The 22,753-nt window shown below is 38.6% G+C and overlaps 3 protein-coding genes across 3 annotated transcripts in view; 1 reads left to right on the top strand and 2 right to left on the bottom strand.

The window, feature by feature from the left end:
- Positions 1 to 1,800: 1,800 nt before the first annotated feature.
- On the bottom strand, positions 1,801 to 11,266 carry sirt2 (sirtuin 2 (silent mating type information regulation 2, homolog) 2 (S. cerevisiae)). Its single transcript, XM_034701120.1, has 16 exons — positions 11,092 to 11,266; positions 10,884 to 10,930; positions 10,639 to 10,681; positions 10,152 to 10,262; positions 9,987 to 10,028; positions 9,748 to 9,854; positions 9,395 to 9,451; positions 9,208 to 9,276; positions 8,988 to 9,117; positions 8,816 to 8,875; positions 8,627 to 8,682; positions 8,464 to 8,540; positions 7,860 to 7,911; positions 7,709 to 7,776; positions 5,779 to 5,845; positions 1,801 to 3,544 (listed from the first exon to the last, which is right to left on the bottom strand). The coding sequence occupies exons 1-16, from the start codon at positions 11,105 to 11,107 to the stop codon at positions 3,401 to 3,403; spliced, it is 1,146 nt and encodes a 381-aa protein (XP_034557011.1). The 5' UTR covers positions 11,108 to 11,266; the 3' UTR covers positions 1,801 to 3,400.
- A 1,033-nt stretch (positions 11,267 to 12,299) lies between these two features.
- On the bottom strand, positions 12,300 to 14,876 carry si:ch1073-228b5.2 (distal membrane-arm assembly complex protein 2). Its single transcript, XM_034700928.1, has 6 exons — positions 14,773 to 14,876; positions 13,688 to 13,878; positions 13,486 to 13,566; positions 13,234 to 13,373; positions 12,961 to 13,123; positions 12,300 to 12,866 (listed from the first exon to the last, which is right to left on the bottom strand). Exons 1-6 carry the CDS (start codon positions 14,803 to 14,805, stop codon positions 12,692 to 12,694), a joined length of 783 nt encoding a protein of 260 aa, XP_034556819.1. The 5' UTR covers positions 14,806 to 14,876; the 3' UTR covers positions 12,300 to 12,691.
- A 3,665-nt stretch (positions 14,877 to 18,541) lies between these two features.
- Positions 18,542 to 22,753, top strand: part of acsl3a (acyl-CoA synthetase long chain family member 3a) — a 40,253-nt gene continuing 36,041 nt past the window's right edge. The window contains exon 1 of the mRNA XM_034700927.1: positions 18,542 to 18,751. The gene's annotated coding sequence lies outside the window, so the exon portion shown is untranslated. The remainder of the gene's footprint in view (positions 18,752 to 22,753) is intronic.

Genomic DNA, 22,753 nt, shown 5'->3' with positions numbered 1-22,753 from the left:
GGTTTGCTGGTTGCCCAACAGGCTTGAATCTCACACAAGCTGCAGCCAGAGGTGTTAAAGTTGGTCAACATTGCTGTGGTAATGACACTCAGTTTTCAGTTTACATGAAATGCTATCACATTTTCTGTTCAAACCATCTTTCGGACACGGAGGTCAACGTATTACAGGAAATGCAGGCCCTGAATCAGAGTCAGAGGACATCTCTAAGGACCTCTCTGTCCTTTGAAAAATGAATTAAATATGACAGTGTGTTCAATTTTTAGTAACAAGCAAGTTATTAAAACTAAACAAGACGATTTTGTACAATTATATGAGATTAACTAGATTTGTCCCACATTTGGATGTTTGATTGGGACTTCTTAAAATGCTCTGTCATCAAACTCGATTTGAAGATGTACAAGAGACACAGAATTTGTAATCTGAGGGACGTTGACTGTTTTATTGTTAAGTTAAATTTGTTTAAATCAACACTGCATGGAATCTGGCTTCACTTTTGTAAGAGACGCTTCATTCATCTTTATCTTTAAGCGCTCATAAAGAAGTCATGCAAAAGAAATATCCAGTGCGGAAGCTGTTTGCTGTCAATGACGTGAAAAATACACACCTATCACCTGATGAATGTGAGCTTATTTTCCCATACTAATGTAACATACCAAAGCATCTCAAAAAAGGAGAAAGACATGAAAAAGTTCAAGTTTTTCCATCAGTTATATATGTTTTAGACTCATTACACATAAACGATTTGAACGTTTCAAGCATTTTTCTTTTTAATTTAAGATAATTAAAGCCTCCAGCTTGGACGAGTGGTTAAGGTGCTTTGTACAAAGAGGACACAGACATAACAGTCACTGATTTGACTCCCGACCACAGCCCTTTGATGCATGTCTTCACCCTGCTTTCTACTCCTTACGTTTCCTCTTTCTTTTTAGCTTGCATGTTTCTAAAGCCACAAAAAACGCACGAAAATATATTTAAAAAAACAGATCTCAAATATTAGATACTTCACTACTTTTACTTCATTGTCTCTGGTAATGCCCAAAAATTCAAATGTATTTATAGGTTTTACTCTCAGTGTTCCCTTTTCACAATTACCATAATGTTGTGTCTCCTGAAGCGTCTTGCTTTTTATTCTATGCGTGGGAATAAGAATTGAATGCTATTTATGTCATTATACTAATGTTTTTATTTATTTATATTTACATATTTTATTCTACGTATTTATTGTTATTTACAAATTCTCATTTATTTTCTGTTATTATTATTATTATTACTATTGCCATTATTATTATTATTATTATTACTATTACCATTATTATTAATATTACTATTACCAATATTATTATTATTATTATTATTATTATTACTATTATAATTATTACATTTTTGTATTACCTTTATTTGTGATTTTCCTGTCTGTTTTACAACCTTCTGGGTGTCAGGTGGTTTGGTGGATGTTGGGGATGTACATGTTTGTGTTTGTACGTGTACATATCTGTTCAATATTAAGAAAAAATTATAAAGAAAGTTATAAAGAAAATCAAAAAATCTAATGTTTTGGAAGGATGTTATTAAGTGTTTATCAGAGATGTTTAATGTCACAATTCCTTTGATTGTTAAACTTTGTGTACTTGGAATATATCGAAGGACTTTGAGCTGAATTCAAAACAGACCAAACTTCTGGACTTCTTCAGGCTCGGAGAGCTATTGCGCTGTGTTGGAAAAGTATGGACGGCCGCTCCATCTTTGAAAATGTGGATAAAGAGCTTTGGGGCAGTGTTGGAAAGGAGAGACTGACATGTATTGTCAAAGGCAAACTGAAGGACTTTATTCAGCTCTGGGAGCCATACATGGCTAACATCAGGGATGTCAGAAAAAATGACGTCAGAGTTGAACATAGTTAGATTTATAAATGTTGTTTTTATTGCATTATTTGTACAGCCTGTAATGTAAATATGTCCACCCACTATGTTTTTTTTAATGATGTAACAACTCATGCATTTTCAGAAAGTCCACATAGTTTAAACATCTTTAGTTCTTCATGACACCTCACTGTGTTTGAGTATTTCTTATCTGTTTAGTTATCTTGTTTATCTGCTGAACATCATCCTTAAAGTTTCACGAGGGACATTAACTCGGGCTCTGAGTGTGGATGGAGAAATGTTCTATTACTTTGAGCACAATGGCGCTTGTTGCTATATTACACCTGAAAAAACAGAGTTGAAATAATTAGAGAAGTGAAATCCATGACGTTAACAAAAAGCTGGTAATTTAAAACATTTAACAACTTCCACCCAGCCATCCTCACTTCCAGGAACATCAGTTCAACTATCAGGAAGTTCAGTTTTTTGACGGGTTTGATGCTTTTATGAGTTAACTGTCCGATCAAGCCGACAGGTCGGGAGGAAAGACGAGAAGTTAAATAAACAGCAGGGTTATCTTTTCAGAAGCATCAAACTGAAATAAAACACCCACTAAATGTAAGAGTCCTAAATCCCTCCATGCATTGGCTGTGCATAGAATTGAGCAACACTTGGTCCAAAGAAGCCATAATTCTTAGAGCTCCACCTGGTGGCTGGTTGCAGTATTGGCTCCTAAAGCCTGCCTTCCTGTATTCTAACAAACGTCAAATAAATATTTCTCAAACATGGTTTCTTTCAAAGCAATTAGTTCTTATCATGCCGATTTATGTCTAAGTGAGTTTATTGGAAGAAGTTTAGTTTTATTTAGTTCTCTGATGTGAACGAGAAGGTTGATTGACAGCTCTGTTGACTGATGCGGCTCCTGCAGCTTGATTATTTGAGTAGAGGAGAACAACGAGAGAAAACTTAACAAACACTGACACGAGAGTCGCTGAACTTTCTGTAACTGTGAGTTTTGGCATCAATCAACTCAAGAATCTTTTTCTGCTGTGGTCTGATGTTTTAGCGATTATTTAAATGCATGTTTCGTTTAGCAGAGGAAGTGTCACATCCGTCCTACCACAACACCAGCACATTTATCAGTGCACATAGAGGAGAAATGAAGACCCGTTGTCCATCCTATGTACGGTTAATGTGCCCATCTGTTGTGTTAGTTACATCTGGAGATAATATTGTAATTGTTTTTACCCATCCCCACTTTAAATTAAATGCCACAGTAATGAATACGCATCTGAGGCAGATTTAGTTAAAGCAAATGAAAACAATAAAAAAAGTTGGTTATTTCAGTAAAGTGCAAATAACTGATAAAAACAGGAGCATGAAAAACAGCGCCCTCTGAGACTTCCTCTAATTGAAACAAAGAGCAACTGACTGAAGCAGCTTTACTTCCAAACGAGGACCCCTGTATCATGACCTGTCTTTAAGAGCCAACTCCAAACCGCGACATCACTACAGAAGCTTCTCTGAGAGACCTTTTTGAGTTACTCTTCTTTTTCGGGCGCTGGGGCCACAGAAGCCGAGCCCCCCTTGGCTGCGGCTCCTTTGCTGTCCGCGCTCGACTTTGCTTTCTTGTCCTGACTGTCGATCCTGGCGTGCTCCTGCTTCACCAGGTCTTCCAGCTCGGCCTGGAGAGAGAGGTGGAGACACAACAAGGGGTTTAACACGGTTAATGCATGAAGACTCAGAGCGGTGACTAGAAGAAGAGATGTTCATGCTTTGTGTTCATAGACAAGTCCCCTGAGCTTGGACCACAACTTCACACAGGAAAATCATAAATAGGTTACCTGACATTTCGAAAGCCCTCACTTTTTTTTCTTCAGCTGCAGCTCTTCACTTCTAAGACTTTCTCTCAGGTGGTCTTTTTACCATTTGCACCATCTTTAAAACATTAACCCAGGCCTAACCCTCTTATTTATAGTTTTTAATGACTGATGATGATTTTTATATGGATATCTGTGTTTACCGTGGTGACTTCTCTTTAGTCATTTGCAGGCATTGACGTGTTTGTTACACGTGATTCTTTTTTGTATTTTATACAAAACCTTTGCAAAGAGTACAACCACCACTGACCACATCTATGGTAGAATGTATTATTTTACATGAAAAGAAACGCCTTCTCACACAAAGACAGCTGTCCCTTGATATTCAGATTCATAGTTTGGTCTGCTGAAACAGATGCACAGGCCCAGATATCAAGGTCAACAGCTTTCCTCAGAGCTAAATAAGTCTCTAAATCAGCAGACATGATGTTAAGAGAGAGGGGGCCATGCTCAACTGGAAATCATCAGAGATTATATGAGGGCTGCATAGAAATTTCATTCACAGCTGCCATTTCATTATTTAGTAATTGAGAAAAGCTACAAGCAAAATGGTTTTGGACAGTGTTTAGCTGTGTTAGATAAATTGTGGAGCTCTCTGTTATTAAATGTAAACTTAAGACTTACCTTTTTAATCTGGCTTTTAATTTGGAGTATTCATTTTTAGCCCTGGACTGCATTATTATCATCATTATTTTACCAACATTTATTTATCATATTTATTTAATGATCTTTTTACTTCTCTGACATTTTAACACCATACACTCCAGTGCTCAAAAGGGCTACTTTCAGTCCCAAAAACTCGTCTGAAAACAAGGGGGGACAAGGCGTTTTCAGTCCGGGACCTACAGCTGTGGAATGAACTGCCTGAGGAAACTAGGTTAGCAGACTCTGTGTTCTCTTTGAAGTCATTGCTCAAAACGTCCTTTTATCGGAGAGCATTTCCTGATTTGATTTGATCAAAGTGTCTTGCACAGGGTCCTGCTTTTTTTTTGTTTTTATGATTTTATGTTCTTTAAATAGTAATGATACTTGCATACTTGCTGATTATTTTGCACATGTCCTTTAAGGCATTGCACAGCACTTTGTAACATAGTTTTTGAAAAGTGCTCTATAAATAAAGATTATTATTATTATATTATTTCTGGTATTTACCTGATCTTTTTTACTTTAATTGATTTTTTATTTTGTGTTCTAACCTTACTTATTTTATCAATTTTATTGTAATAATTTTCTTTTATTTCTAATAATTTTCTTTATTATTAAGTTCTTGTTTTTTTTTACCCATCTCTGTTTTTTCTGTCTCTCTGTTGTTTTGTGAAGCACTCTAGGCTGCACGCTTGTTTGTATGAAAGGTGCTTTATAAATAAAGTTTTGTTGAGTTTGATTTCTTACCTTTAGACCAGATAGTTAGTCGGAAATGTAAACTTCAGTTTAATCGACTTAGACATTAGTAATTTCATGTCAATATGAACAGCTGGCATTAAATCCCTTCTGCCACATTAAAGTCTAAAACATGACGGTTAAAGAGCCTTGTGGTTTCAATTTGTCTGTTTTTATGATGTTCACAAACATTCCCTGAAGTGAAATCAACACAACTTAATTTCTACTCATCTATGCAGAGTTATTGTGAATGATGTGTCAGAATTCTGTATAAAGATAAACTAAAAATATTTAAATGAAGAATCGTTTCAACACAGGATGCATTTTCTTGAATTGCACAACATTTAATGAAATTCTAAAAATTGAATTTCAGTTCTATGAATCTGAAATTAAAATTCAGTGTGTGTCGCATGAGGCTGTGAGAGCTCAAATAACCAGAGAAAAGAAAGAGAAAATAACGATAAGTGTGAGGGAGGAAATGAAGGCTTCAACACCAGCTCTTCAGTGACCTTCCTTCAGCTCTACAAACCCCTCTGAGAGGAAGAGTGACGACGCGTGAATTAGCACGTTCAGTAGTTATCGTGCTGCAGCCGCTCTTCCTCTAAAGGCATGTACAAGCTTAAACACGTACATGGTTTATGAAGTATGATTCAACTCACCTTCCATCCTAACAGGTCAGCGAGAGCCAGGCAGCCTTCATCACACGTGCTGATGTGAGCTACATCTCTGGTGAGAAGAATAAAGAAAAAGAATGTTAAAACCTCGACATGGCTGCATAAAACATCTTATGCATTTTAAAATGAAACACTCGCTGTTAAAGAAATCTGTTTAATTAATCAGTCTATTTAACCCTTAACTGAACTTAACCTGACAGGAACACTTCCCCCCAACACTTCCCCCCAAGCATCAACATGACATGTTAACACTGCAGGACTAACTAATGACAGTGTGAGCAGGTAACTGGCAAGAATAATGCAACGATATTAAAAGTGCAACTTATTCATGGAGCAAGAATATTTATTCATATGTTCTTCTCTTTATCAACTTATTTTTCATCCACCTCTTTCTTTATAGCTATAATGGATGTGTGCGTGTGTGTGTGTGTGTGTGTGGCTGAATGTTATTTCTTTAGCAGCAAAGGAAATGTTTTTTATGTCTGTGGAAATCCTTCTAGGTGTTTGTGGTGCAGAAAGTGAAAACACTATTTTACCCCTCATGAATGCACGACAGCTAACAGGTATGCTTTGAATAAGTACGGCATATACAGAACAGATATTTGTGTTAAAATGTGCACAATGGTGGCAAAAGTTAGAAAATAAATACTCTCATTGAATCCAGATTCCCTGTAAACTCTCTCTTGAAGTAAATGAAAAAGTTTCTGGCTGTAACTGAAGTAGACTCCACAAACACACGTCCGCCATCAGAGTGTGAAAGCGGTGAATGGAAGCACGTCACTGCTGACATGTGGATGCTGTGAATAGTTTCTGGTGAGTCTAAATATGTGTTTCTGCTCTGAAAGTGATGACAGTCTGTTAATGTAAGTGAGACACAAAAGTGAAGGTGACGATAAAGTGACTGAGTGATCAAAGAGTTAGAGTGATTCAAAGGCTAAAAGCATTAAGAATGATTGAAGTTAAATATTAGTAAAGACAAACTGAATCACAATGTCATAAGTTAATATCTGTTATGAACTGGCAGAGTACAAACAAAAAATCGATTGATCACAGGATTAATTATCACACTTCAGCCACTCAGTGGTCGAGGGTTTGGCAACCTCTAGAGGTGCAAAAGTAAACTGCATCATGCCAACTGAAGCTGATACAAGGTACATATGCATGAGTTTTCAAAGATTTTCATGAATGTCGGGAAATGTGGAGAGACATAGAGACCTGTAATCAATCTTATGACTGGTGCAATGAGGACTGCAGCCTCTGCACATGGAGCACCTGCTCTACCATCTGAGCTACACCAGCGTCCTGATGTGCATGACTTTAGCAGATGATATTTTCTAGTTGATAGTTTTATCATATCTCTTGGAATCATTCAGATTAAAGATACATTTCTCAGATTAGATCTGTTTGAAGATGCACCGTGCAATGAGAGGAATTATGTTAATCTAAAGCAAAAAGGCCAAAACAAGATCACAGCTTTAGACAGAGATACCTTAGATTAAGAGCTGTGTTAATGCAATGCATGATATATACATAATGTAGTAGCTGACTCCTTCTCACGGACTTGAACTGCAAATTTCAGAGAACCTCGAAGAAAGGGATTGAAAATGTAAATTCTCTAAGACCAAAATGTATCTTGAAAGAAAGGTGTTTTAAAGAGATCCCCTTGGTTCACAGTTTTAACTTTAGAGACGTTATTAATCTGATTATATTGTCCCTTTCTTTTTGTCTGTATATTACTTTGAATGTCTGATTGGCTTTGTAAGGATTGATCACTAATAGTGGCGATACAAATGGATACACAGATTTTATATATGACCAGTATGTCAAAAGACTTTCAGTTATTTATCACTTGATGTTTGTTTGGGTTCAGAGATTTTTTTAAAAGTTACAACAGGGGGATGAACAGATAAATCACCTGTAAGCTTTGTCTGAGTCAAAGTCCATCCCTCCTCCAAAGCCCAACAACCCAAGCAGAGGATCAGCCTGCACAGACAAACATGCATGAACAAAGAACCAAATAAGCACATCTTTAAAACATAATCACAGAAAGAGGAGTGAAGGCTCACCTGCCCCGCCTTCTCCATGTTGATGAGCAGTCTGGGGCAGCTTTTTGAAACCCTAAATGACAAATAAGAAAAAAGAGAGGGGTAAATAATCAAACCTTCAGACATATTAAAGACGAAACAGTTCAAAATGAAGGGTCTGGGCACTCTGAGCTTCTTCAGTGACACAAGATTATCATTGGAATGGAGCCAGAGTCTTCCATAAGGCAGGATCCTCTTGCTCACTGCCAGACTGCAGTATATTAGTACTGCAGCAGAGTCTGCAAAAACTCAAGTCTTAGCAAGAATACTTGACTTTTATTTAGTGAAAACTATCTGATTAGACTTAAAATAAGCCAAATTCACAAGACAAGTCCAGATAAATACCTTAGTTCAAGATATCACATGCTAACATACGGCCTGACATGAGTTAAAATAGCAGCTATTACTCATTAAATCAATTCAGGTCTTGTTTTCTGCTCATAATATCTTGATTTAAGATTTGTCTGGAGTTGTCACATGAACATGGTTTATATTAAGTTCAATCAGATAGTTTTGACTGAAAATCAGATTAAAAAGCTCTCTAAGATTTGAGTTTTTGCTATGTGGACAGCATTATCTGCATTACCTGCCGACTAGACCTGCAAAGGGTTGGACCTGTAGAGACGTCCCCATGACGATGAGGAGATCACAGCGAGGGAAGTCCTGACAGATGAGAAAGAAGAATGTGAAGAGTGCAGGAGTGTTACACCACATTCTCAACTATGTGCAAACCAACACCAGGTGCTCACCGACTTCATGGAGGTAAAAAACCGGACAGGCAGATTTTCTCCAAAGAAGACGATATCTGGGTTCAGAGAGGCGGGAAACACAAAGGTACAAAGACACAGTGAGATATGTGGTGACGCCTAGTAAGTAGTCATATGAATAATTAACAAACCAATATTGAAATTGAAAAAAAGAAACAGAGATCCTCTGACCTGGCTTCACCAAGCTGCTGCACTTGTCACATCGAGGAATGTCATCAGAAAAGATTTTCTCTACAAATCACAGGAAGGAGATAAAGTCTGAAATGGCTGTAGCTAGAACAGCTCCATAAGTCTTGGCTTTGGATTTCAACATTTAAAGTATGACCAAAAATAAAACCCTCACCTTTCATCCAGTCCAGGTTGTACTCTTTGCGGCAGCAGAAGCTGACGCAGTGAGATGTGTAGAAGGTTCCATGAGCCTCAATCAGATCCTCTCCCTCCAGTCCGGCCACTCGCTCCAGAGTGTCGATGTTCTGAAAAACACACACATAATGTCAGTACAGCTATAGCATGAGCCTGTGTGCAGTGTGCGAAGTGGAGACAGGCTGACAGTTTTAACCTACTTGTGAGTAGCAGCGTCTGAGGAGTCCTTTGTCTTTCAGTAGCTTAATGAAGTAGTGACAAATAGTCGGCTGAACACAGATAAAGGTAAAACACAAGAGAAGAAATAACTGTGAGGTTTGCTGCTCTCTGAAATGACACTTTATTCTTAAATGTAGTAATACTTTTTCATTTTGCACATTTTTGTACCTTAAACTGTCCGGGGTAAAGCTCCTTGGCCAAAGCGAAGAAAGGTTCTGGATGTTTCTGAGGTTGATGGAGGAAGAAGTATGAGTTTTGGAAAACAATACAAAACTTAAGATTTAAAAAATGCAATGTGTTTGGTTTGTGGTGTCCTCCACGGCACAACCAAAATAACTCTCTCAGTTTTGGACCAGTGATTTGCTTTGATAAATTGGAATATCTAAATGTTAGAATATTAATAATCTCACTTGAATCATATTAACTCAAGCCTGTCAGGTATCTTTGATCCCTCTGAACAAGCTCTACTACACTCTCTTTGTTATGCTTCAATCTCCTGAACTAACACATTTTTCACTCACCTTAAAGTAATCTATCTGGAAGATGGCCTCAGGGTAGGGAAGGTTATATTTCTGCAGGTTTGCATACAGGCCGGTTCCTGGAGAGCGGAAATCAGGGATCCCAGCCGCTGTTGGGTCAAATGGTTTGCAGAATGAAGGATCAAAATAATACTAATAAGATAACAAAATTAAAATATTATCATCCTGGAGTTTTGATACTTTAAATATGTGTTCTGTGATATGAAACCTGGGGAACCTACATGTAGATATTCCAGCTCCGACCATGCAGAGGATGTTTTTACCTGTGTGCACAAAGAGAACATTCTCATATAAATAAATCAGCATATTAATACAACAGGCTTGCTGGAGACACCCTCTGTAACACACAAATTTGGGGGGCTGAATGTAAGCAGGCAAAGACTCACATTTGCCGCTATTTATGTAGCGAGCCACTGCTTCCAGAGTCAGTTCATCCAGAACTTTGTCTGCTGAGCCGAGGCCCAGGGTGCTGGAGAAGAGGTTTCTCAGGAAGTCCACTGGCAGGAGAAAAGAGGACAGAAGATTCAATAAACTTAAGTACGATGATAATATAAATGCAGAATTAATTAACAACAGGAAAAAAACAGGGGGATTCACTTTAAATGATAAATGCAGTCATTGCATGCAGTCATTGAACAGGGAGGGACTTGCCCTGCTTGTATTAGTACTAACATTATTAAACGTATCATTGTTTCCACAAAAACTCCTAATACTTGTCTTTCTCATTTTGTTCTGCCAGTATTTTGTCTCTCAATAATAATTAAAACGTTTAGCTCTTTATGAAATTGTAGTATGATGCAGTATGAATTTAAAAGAGTGAATTATTTCGTGTTTTATTTATGCAAAGTTTCAAATGTCATTGTTTTTACATACTCTCTCCTGCAGCCTCCTCCTCACTGCTGTCGTCGGATGGCTCCTACAAATGACAACACAGCCACATTAACATGAGTTATTACACGTCAGGTAAACCTACTGTAAGCACATTCTTGGTTTAATTTAATTAATTGTATATTATAAATCAGTCGGCTAGGTAACTACATACATATACAGCCATGCGTTACCTGCTTACTCCTAATCAAATGTGAGTCTTACGCATGCAGGTAAATTGTATTTTTTACCTCTGGTTCAGGTGTAACCTCCTCCTCTTCTTCTTTTTTAGGAAGTTCTGCAAATACAATAAACCCCATATCAAACCCAGCCTCAACAAACCTCTCTGTTTGTGAATGTGATGTTGCAGATGTAGCTAACCAGCCTAGCTAGCGCGGGTTAGCATAGACTCATTATTTAAAGTTTTAACTCGATATTCACTTCAGACAGACTTCCTACCTGATGCATCAGACATTTATCCGTCTACTGAAACACTTCAACCTCAAAGGTTCGAGTGACAAGCGGTATGAATCCCAGATTTTACGAAGTAACGACTTGAATTCTCAACACGGATATCAACCGGCTGGGAGGTCTTGTTGTTGTCCGTCAGAAATACGGTCCGGGCTTTTCACACGGCGTAATAGTTCCAACTCCAAATCTAACGACTAAAAATGATTTTAAATGTCCCATGACTATTTAAAAATAGTTAAATGAGAAACAAGTAATTAAAGACGTTTTATATAGGCAATTCTACACAAAATACAGAGTAAAGCACATAAAACAGTCCAACAAATTATTGAAGATGAAAACCTTAAAGGTCCTGTGAGGATATTTTAGCTGGAGATGAAACTGACTTAAATTAATATTGATGCCTCTTAATGATCTACACAATCAAACAAACCAACATGTTATAGACTGATTAGATTGAAAAGGCAGGCGACTTAAAAGTAGCTTTATGTTGCTTATTCCACAGCAAAAGATTCCCAGTGAGTGATTTGTTTGATTATTAAAAAGCAGGAGGACATTTTTGTGCAAAAATATTACTTTAAATTTACTGGACAAAATCAACAAAGAGAAAATACTTACCACTCTGTCCACAGGGGGCACCAAAAACAACATAAAGTTCTTCACAGGAGCTTCAAGATACAAAAGTATTCCTGCTTGTCCCCCTTTCTTTCCACTGTCTCCATCCACCTACGGTTGGATCTGCAGCACACAGCTCACACTGGATTATGGGCTTTAGTTTTCTCACATAAGCTTCCAAAGGGAAGATTAAAAACACAGACACATTATGGTGGTGTTGCTACAGCCTTACCATTTTATAAATATGATGTATGGATTCACAGGTAAAGGGGAATATCTTCAATAATGATGGTATTTGACAATATCTCTTTATTCAGCACATTTACGATCATAAATACACTTCAGCAAGTTCACTAATTATCACATTGTTTAAATTACTTGGTGCAGCTGTGGGGTTAGATCCCCAGTCTCGTGTCCACATACCGAAGTGTCCTTGGGTAAGACACTTAACCCCGAACTGCCCCCGGTGCTGTGCCAGCAATGTGTGAATGGGTGAATGCTTTTTTTTTTTTTTTTCTTTTCTTTTTTTTTTCTTTTTCTTCTCTTTTCTCTTGTCTGCATATATATTTCTGGTTTGTGTCATGTTTGTCACAAACTGTCAAATATTAATGCAATTTATTCTTGCAGAAAAAGAAAAGAAAGATAATTTTTTTCTTCTGTGCTTGTGACTGTGTGCATGCGACCAGGGTGAATGCTTTATTTTAGGTTTCTAGTCTCTAATAAAATCCAAAACCGGGTCAGTCCAGGCAGGTCATCTGTGTCAAATCCTGTGCTGAAGTCAGTCGTAACCAAACTGGCTTGGTTAAAACTAAAACTAAGAAACTCTGAATTTTCACGTCCTCTCTTCTTATGCCAGATGTTTTCTCTGGAGGTTTGTTGCTCCATCATTGTCTTTTATTTCAGACCACAGTGATCCGATAACCTGCTCCTCTGAGGATTATTCTTTTCCAAATGAGTCCCTTGAGTCTTCCATTCCCTACCTCTGCCCCTGCATGTGTTCCTCTCTTTCAACTTCACCCTCCCGTCTCAGGCTGAAGTTATAACCATTTGCTGTGATCTGGCACTGTGGTAACATCTCCTCCAGCAGGATAACCACCAACCCAGGAGAGGATATGTTAGGGAGGGATGACACATCCAGTCGCTTCAGTCCCCTGTACATAAAGACACATGAATGGAGGAGCATGATGTATCAGCTGTGTCTGAGTTATGATAAACAGGCAACATTGTGAGGGTTGGGATAATTACTTGAGATTCCTGAGTCCAGCCAGGCCACCTGAAGTGATGCGAGGACAGTGGGAGATGTCAAGTTCCTCAAGAGAGTCCTGGAAGATGTGGAGCCTGGCGAGGAACCAGTCGTCCACCTCAAGACATCCTTGTAACGATAGTGTCCGCAAAGATCGCTGCCCCTCTAACGGAGGAAAAAGCAGATCAAAAACACTTAACTTACATCCTAATGATCACAAAATGAAAGATTGAAAGACAAAACAAAATTTAAAAAGCTGAGTTTAAGGTCCTTACCCAGGTTCTCCAGTCCTCTGTAGTTGATAAGTGTGTGGCTCATGTTTATGTCTTGTAGTTGTGTGTCTTTGTGACTCAAGAAGTCCCAGTTGAACTTGCCTCTGCGGTCTGTGTGGAACCACTCTGACTGGCCAACATACCTGAGGACACAACACAACACAAATCAGTCAGAAGACTTAGAGAGGCGCTTTATGAATGTGGTCAGTTCACCAGATTAAAAACGGTAAAGAGGGAAGGGAACAAGCTACCTACCTGAAACCACCTTTCATACTCAGGATGTAAAAAGCTGCTGCTAAGTCCGGCCCATGATACTTCTCAGTGTAGCCATAATAACTTTAAAAGAAGGGGAGAAAATCAGTGGGAAATATGTTGCTGTTATACAATAGATCTGAAATGGACTTAAAGCACCCTTCTGTTATTTCAAGATGCTTACTAATACTAAACATTTTCTTACGCATTCTTCTTGTCAATCCCCATCCTCTTCCTTTGAGACCTCCAGCTCAAGACCATCTCTACGTCATAGAAACGCTGGGTGAGGTAGAGGAGCAGTCTCCTGTGCAGAGGAGGTGCAGACACAGAGCTGGAGCTCAGCAGTCGCCTGGCAGCGAAGAGGAGAGCCGACCGCTGGTAACATCTGTGCAGAGACTGGAGAGAGAGAGGAAGAGACAGAATAATGTGATGAGGTGTACGAAACACAAGTTTTTCTCTCAGCAGGCATCAGACTTTTTTATGAACAGGAATAAAAAACAACAACAGACACAGAAAAGACTTGCACATACTTGTAGTTATGCATGCCTCTGTTCATATAACGGGAATCGCAGGATAACTCATGTTACGATAAGATAGGATACAATATGATCAAACTAAAGTGATTCTTAATAAATTGACCAAGGTAGCAATAATATCATGACACAGTGATTCTGGGTAATAGATAAACTGCAAGAAGATTGTATCAAAAGATATCACAATATCAGATTAACCAAAGAATATAAAATGCAAGGATTAATGTTATTAGCATCACTGTGAGGAGTCAGGAAGTAGTGAAGCAATGAGTGAAATTGAAAGGAAATAGTGTACAGTGAGGTATTACTTTTTACTCAAAATATCAATAGTTTGTGTATTGCAGGAGTCAGGACATAATATATCGATGTATTTATACTGCATTTGTAAACAATATAATCATCTAAACTGATGATCCCTTTCTGTTACTCCTCCATCTGTTTACATTTTTTCTTATTCTCTTCATTTTTTCTCTCAACCAGTGGCATATGTATTTGTTCGTACATTCAGATCTGTATTTATTATTCATTATTACAGTACAGTTCACAAAACAGAGGAAAATAGCTCTGAGTAATGTGCTGCATTAGCAGGTTCACTCATGTTAGCAGAATACTAGCAGCACAACGCGTTTAAAGCCTTTGAACTACTATAAAAGAGGGTAAATAACATGCTTTATCAAACCGTTTAACAGGAGGTGATGGAATCGATCTGATTTATCTGGTAAGAGAAGGAGTAAGTCTTATTTGAAGGGTAACTTACCATGAAGGAAGCAGACATGACAGCACCGATCATCTACAGGGAGCCGCATGGGACAAACTACACAACCGCGCGTTTTTCACTCTGCTGTGGTTCACTGTTACAACCACTGAGTGTCGCTCCACGCGCGTCTCTGCTATTAAAGCTGAAACAGGTGAACCCTGACCTCAGGTGCGACCATAGAAAACATGGGTAGGTCGCTTTGACCACACAAAACTAACCCTCATGTTAAAGTTATTTAAAAAGAACAAATACTGGACTTTCACACTTTATCCCTAGCTATTATGGGACCAAGTAACAGGTTGTTTCGGTGATGATTTGACCATGAGCATGCTCCCATCTGCCGCTATTTCCTCTCATTTTAAAATATAATTTACTGAAATAAAATAAAATAAAATAAAATAAAATAACATAACATAACATAACATAACATAACATAAAATAACATAAACCAAATTAAATCAAATTAAATTGAATTAAATTAAATTAAATAACAAAACAAAACAAAACAAAACAAAACAAAACATGAAACCCTTCCACAAAGGTCCACTTCAACACCAGACTTCCTCATTACTGTAGGCTAATCCTAATGACTTATAGACCTTATACTGCAGTTATGCACTTTACATCTATATTAGTCCTTAATCCTTCATCAAAACATTTTACATGCCAAAATCTTTAATTTCTTATTTTAAAGAACTAATAATTTCCTGTAAAAGCAATTTCATGTTATTTGTTGACTTTGTCGGGTCAGTTTTTGAGTCCTTGTGTATAGTTTACAAGGTCCTTATGTTTCTGCATTTTGTTTTAGAAGTCATGTAGTTTAGAATAATCCAATACACTTTTCTTAGGTCCTTAAATTTTGACATTAATCCAAGTTTGAGAGAAAGTAATGTGCAAGAACATCAGACGGTATAACATACAGGACTCATACGAATCAACATTCTGCTCTCCTCGAAGTCAACCTGTATTCAGATTTCATCTGTGACTCTGAGAGAAGCATTCTCAGTGGAGTACTTCAAGTGAAGGCCAGATTAGAAATCAAAAACATAATGCTTTTATCTAGCTCATCTAAAAGTTGCCTAGAGAGGTTTTCAAGGACGGTGGAGAAGAAACTGAGCTGGAGACGGTTAAAGAACTCACTGAGAGCAATTAATCAGAAGGTTGCAGGCCTCAATAAAAGGTAGAGAAGATCTCCATAAGATAAGATTTAGGTGCAGCATGTAATAGATAATAATTGCATGTCCCCATAGATGAAAAGACTGTAATTTTTTCAGTAAAATAGAAATGTTATATTGCTTAAATATTATAAAATATGTCTAACATTCTCCGCTACAGATAGAGGATGCTGCCTATAATGAGAAATAAAGCTGTGATGATTTCTGCAGCACAGCTGAAAAACAGATGGCGCATCATTTAAGAACTGGAAAGAATCTGCTTGCGTCATCGGCTTCGATATGAAAGGTGCTAAAACATGCAAGATGTCATGAACAATGCATTGTCAGATAAAAGTGATCACATGATTAAGAGCCAGGAGTGAAGGAATATTTGGAGTTTGAGGAAAGCAAATTGGAAAGGAGGCCTCATTTTACCATCCTATTGTTCTGTCAAAGTGTGCCATCTCTCTGTGTCTTTCACACTGCCTCTGCAGACTCTGCAGGGTGACTCATCTCACTGTCGGGGGCACCGTTTTATACCCATGGTTTGTTAGGTCTGTACAATGCAACAGTAGAGTAAAAAAAGAAGCACAGACACATACTACAAAGGTAGAGACGATCCAGAAATCAACGAATTCCTTCAGGAGATAAACTGTGTTGCCTTTGCCTTATGGTATGCAATCACAGGGTTGCTGGTACAAATCCCCCCCCCCCCCCCCCCCCATATAGCCCAAGAAAATCTGGATCACATGTGCGCTCTCTGCCCTCAACAAATCCCATGTGTGTGTATAGAAGCAGGCACATATTAACATACATATGAGGGGGTTTGAATTTTGAAATAAGGCTCTTAATGTTGTCTAAACAATGCAACTTTGTGCCAGTTTGGCACCCACCAGGTGAGTGGTCTGTTTATTCGGGGTGTTCTTATGATGTTGTTTTACCAGTTTTATATCATGCTGTGTCCCTCATAGTAAACCACACACCATGCTTGTTAAGCAGATCCAAATCCTCATTACAAAATGTTGAAGTACCTATTTTTTTCCCCTCTGCTCACTTGTAAATTGTTAGCCATAGAAAGTAAAACAGCAGGTTGCTCTGGTAGGACAGGGCATGTCATGCAACACAAATGAGGAAAGTCAAGACTATTCTAAGTTCGTTATGTGGTTCTGCAAGTCTGACGAGTTGTGGCCATCTGACGTTCTGTTGAGATTTTGAGGAAACACCTGAAATCAACTTCTTAGAATGAGTAAAATGTGGATGTGTGTCTACTTAGGAGTCATCTTGTGTTTCAATATGTTTATTAAGGAAAAAAATATCTCCTCAAAGCATCCACATAGACATTCCATTTTCATAGAACAGTACAATTCAAAGGCCTGATCTCACAATCTAAAGTATCACTGAATCGGATTATTCATTCCTTAACATCAGGCAAAACTGTCTTCATCAGAGCATCAAGTTAACAGTAGAATAAGAACTTCTCAAGTCTGTTTTTAAGAATAAATCTAATTCTCTCTGAATGAATTTGAGAGTCTTTCTTCTTCTAAAATCAGTTTCTTAGCAGTAAGCAGCCCATAAGAAAAAAGACATTGTTTAGCGACTTGGAGATTCCTGAGCCCCCCCCCCGACACCCCAAAAATGATCAATACAGGATCAGCTTTAATCTCAACCCTTCAAGAACTTTTGAAAGGAAATTAAAGATTCCAATCCAGAAATTCTGCCTTAGGGGTCATCTTGATTATGATCTTCCTCATTGTACCAATTATCTTGCTAGAGGCCGTTCTAAATTACACAGATCATCCACTTCACAACTTCTTTGTGGACCAGAGAAACAGCGGCAGTGGACAGCTCATCTCTCTACGTTGTAGGACTGAGATATGCAAAAAATCATTCATCCCTGCAGCCATAAGTACGATGGCCCTGAAGTGCATATCACAACGGCAATTCAGAAAGCAAGTCCAATCAGCAACGAGTCATGTCCCCCTAGGGTACCTACTTCTTCCGGTTTGGTTAATGTCGTAGTGTTTCCTGACTTGCCGTAGTGTTTCCTGAATTGCCGTAGTGTTTTTTGATTACTGTAGTGTTTTCTGATTACCGTAGTGTTTTCTGACTTGCCGTTGTTTTCTGATTACCGTAGTGTTTTCAGAATTGCTGTAGTGTTTTCTGATTACCGTAGTGTTTTCTGACTTGCCGTAGTGTTTTCTGATTGCCATTGTGTTTTCTGATTACCGTAGTGTTTTCAGAATTGTCGTTGTGTTTTCTGAATTGCCGTTGTGATTTGCAGGGCCACCTGCATTACGCTTCATAACTCTCAAGCCAATGGGAGATAAGCTGACAGACACCTGAATTACTTGTTTTATGTGATTTTTATAATTTTATCTGCCGGACACCTGAATTGGGGATTAATAAAGTACATTCTATTCTATTCTATTCTATTCTACAACTGGCCACAATAGGCCTTTGTTTTTCCACCCAAAACATTGAATAAATAATTAATCTGCTTCACAGCAATCAATACGTTTGTGTCGTTGTGTGCGTGTCTGTAAAGTAAGAGATGACTGCCTCTGGCTCCTTGTGACACAGAGTAACCCATGCAGCCACCTCGAGCCCTCCTTTCGTCAGGCCCGGCCCATAGTACGCGCCACCTCCACGAGTCCAATCATAACGCAGGGAATGCCTCCCCCTTCCTCCCTCCCTCCCTTCATCCATCCATCCTCCTACAACACGACGCACAGAGCAACATCCACGTTTCGATTCGAGCCGGTGGATGAATTAACTCTCACAGCGGAGTTTGAGAGACTGCTGTCCGCTCCTGGACTCACTAACCGGTGAGTTTCTGATCCTTGGTGTGCAGTTTTGTGATGCTCGTAGACAGTCTTCCCCAGATGTTCGGGATGCTGCAGTTTCTGCAGAGAGGCAGAGACAATACCGGAAGTAGGAGGCTGTAATGCTCTAATAATGAATAAAACACGAGACTTTCATCTAGCTGGCTGTTGTCACGAATACCTTGACTTTATATTATCACGAATTCATTCACAAAGCGAGACAAGGAAAAAGAAAAGGTAACCTTAAGTCATATTGTATCTCTAAGCTGTGAACTCTCGATGACAGCGTGCTCAAGCGACAGATTAACTCACCTCCTGAACACCCCCATGCTAATATCTTCAATGTTTTCGACTCAGTTGAGTTCCCCCTGTGATTCCTTGATGTATTAAACATCAGAAAAGCGCATTCGATTAATTATTTTGACGCGAATGTTGATTAAATGGAATGTACAGGATTAGTGAAACACGATGTCTTATTTTGAAAATCCTAACCGGAAGTTGCATTGTTATTGTTGGTGTTTTTACCCTGAGCGCTTGGATGATGCAGTTTGAACATCTGTTGCAGTAATTTGACATTTAATTCATTTACTATGTTGCTTTCCTAATAATAAGGGTGACATTTCAGAAATAATTGATTCATTGTATGAATACTTTATTTATATTTATTATATAAATTCAGTCATTAAAGTTGCTCCTATAAACAATAATTAAGAATATCAAATAATATTAATAGAAGAAGTAATTAATAAGATATACATACAATGAAAATAATGATAACAAAAGTACAGAAGACAGAATAAGCTATGTAGAAAATAAATGGTTGAAGTCCCCGGAGATCAGGAAGAGGGCACTCTGGTGGTCTGTCTGTCTCCCTTATTTAAAAGCTCCTTTTAGAATACAAGTATCAAATGCAGATAGAAAGGGGACACTGTTTAACACCAACACAAAGGCTAGATCTGACAATGTTTCTTTACTTCCTGACAGACTCCAATTTTTACAACCCCAGGCTAGCTGCCTTTTTTAAAAGCCTATATTTACACTGCTGGAGTGGATCAGCCTGTGGCAGCAGTTATCAAACTGCAGGTCCATTAGAGTTCCCCTCTACCTACTGACAGAGATGTGATTGGCTTGCAGGAACAGTCTGACATGACCATAACAGACACACACTCTTTCCCCTGGCTGGTAGCAGCTGTTCAAAATGTCGAGCATTAGTTTAGTGCCGTGATGTTATAATATTTTGCTTTTTCTGATTGGTGAATACTCTGTAGCAGAAGAGAGGAGAAGATAAAAACGTAAAAGAGAGAACAGAGAAATCTCCAAAACTGAAGACACCACACAAAGTAAAGACTTAATGGTGCAGGATACAGCAGTGTTTAGGGACTCTGACAGACTCTGACAGGAACAAGACAGACAAACTCAAAGGTGCTGCACTGATTGAGACTGATTCATGCAGACCTGTTCACCTTGTGCTTTAAATGTTCAGTTTAATGTGAGTAATAACAGCTGAGTTAGATCGAGTTAACCTATGGACAGCGCTCAAACTGAGAGTGTGATAAGACTGATTTCAGCAGAAGACATATAATCATCTTTAAGTCCATACTGCAGTCAGGGTAAGAGAAGACCCCTCCTTCGCATCACGGTCCTGCTCCTCCTGTTGGGTTCCAATCACACTTTATAAACCAGCTCATTAAACTTTATACTGTAGATTACTATAACCTATTATGAGGAGTTTTTACCCAGCTATTAAGAGTCTAAGTTTAACTCTGATGTTTCTTAATGACCCACAAAAGCAAACCAGACCATCAGCAAGACCGCATCTATTTCTGAGTAGTTAGTCTTGATGCCTGAAGGCTGTCAGGGATTGGATCCAGACAAAGTGACACACCGAGGCAAGAATAGAGGAGCATAAGTTTAGATTAAGCCTGTAAAGATTAAATGTAACAATGATACAGAGCTTTTTTTTTAATTGATACAGAAGATAAACAGGATTTTAGAACACATCCCACACATATTTGGTTGCAGTTCAACGTTTTTATCTTGTGCACACAGAAAATGATCTTGTGCACACAAAGTAAGTAGGTTGAGAGACGTTGTGCATGCACTCTCTTGCTGTGTGTAATGAACCAGCATAAATATTCGCTTTTGGCTCCAACACTCTTTATTCTGATAACAGCAGAATCATAATGGGTCCCTCACAGTTGCCTTTGTAGTAGTAAGAAATTAGAGGAAATAGAAAGCAGTAATCTCGCTAACTGTGGGATTAAGTTGCTACAACACCGAGGTTAATTTTGTCGATGATCTGGCAAAGCAGAACAAGAGAGCCTTCTTTGCTTTATAGCAAATCCACATCATAACAAGTGTGTGATATTAAATTTGGAGAAATTGAGAAGTAGCACATTCAATTTAATGTATTTGAGCTGAGCTTATGACATATCAACACAACATGGGGCGCACCCTCAGCTCCGCCAGGCAGAGGGCGCTTATGCAGAATTAAAAAACACCTGTTTCAGTTTAACACTCATAAGAACACAGAATTCACACAATCAATGAAGTTGAATAATCCGTTATTTGTATCAATCTTTAAGTTGCGTTTTAAGGTATCGTTAAGTCCCCGTCTCAAACAAAGCCCCCTTTTATTAAATCAGATACTGTACATTCATTAATCTGCTGTATAAATAACTATACAGTCAAACCAAACAAAAAATTAACAGAGCTTACAGTAGAGACGCAGGGTGACTGGCATGTGTGCCAACACTTTATGTCACCATGTTCACACAAAGCTGCGCCCTCACATAATCAACACGATTGTGTTTTGTACTTTCACTCTGAATTAAACTTAAAACTCTCAGCGAGCTTTTGATTATGTCACTAATCGAAACCGGCATATTCAATTAATGTGTCGCAAATCACCCACACATGCACAAAGACGCCTCATACATGCCCATTTTTCCATGCTGCACACACACACACACACACACACACACACACACACACACACACACACACACACACACACACACACACACACACACACACACACACACAGCTGTGGGCAGTGTGACCCTCGGGACTGAGTCGTGTGCTGGAGCGGCGTTTCACCACAATGGCCATGTTGAGTTTTCTGCAAGACTTCAGCCTGCCTGCTTAGCTGAGTGGGTGAAAGCACCATGACGTCTGACACACAAAAGACCCATTCACACAATCTCCTGAGGAAGCTATGATTCCCACAGACACACACACACACACGCCTGGTCACCCCACCGCTACGTCGACCATGTCACAATATTACTCAATTAATCCTGAGAGTGGAAGCTGGCTGCAAAGCGCCTGCTTGTTTTACAAAGCTACCATTTGAGCAACTACTATAACTACCTGTTTGTGGCTATTAAAGGGAAGAGATTAGAGTTAAGCCTGCTCAGATGCAAATTAATGATTACAGGACACAGAGCAGCTGCAGCACTCAGCAGGTTATCTTTTGGAAAGTCCCAGGTCGAGCCTTCATGTGTACATAAGACTGTTTCATCTGTTTGGAGAAAGAAAGGAGAATCTAACAGGGAGACAGGAGACAACTTTAATCTCATATATTTACACATTTAAGTCAAAGGAGTCTGCAGGGATGGGACTGGAGGAGTAGAGTACACAACACAATACTTGAGTCACAACACAATATTATTGTGATTTTTTAAATATTTCGCAATAAGCTGAGAATTTAAATAACACATTTAATCGCATATTTTATCTGGAAATTGTGCCTCCAAAAGGTGCATCCTTAAATGTTATGCTGCACCCTTTGTTCCCCCATGCTAATCTAACAGGTGCATCTTCATTTTTATTAATACTGGATGTTATTCTTCCAGGTTTACGATACACTTTAAAGGAAGTGGATTAATAATGGGAATTTCATGCCATTTACCGGCAAAGATGTGATGATACTTCTAATTTCTAAGCAATTCATGGTAATGTTTGTGTCACACTTTAAAGGCGGTTAGCTAAGTTAGCTGCTGG

Source organism: Notolabrus celidotus, chromosome 14, assembly GCF_009762535.1.
Source record: "Notolabrus celidotus isolate fNotCel1 chromosome 14, fNotCel1.pri, whole genome shotgun sequence".
NCBI lineage: Eukaryota > Metazoa > Chordata > Actinopteri > Labriformes > Labridae > Notolabrus > Notolabrus celidotus.
This window is presented reverse-complemented; position numbering and strand designations above follow the sequence as displayed.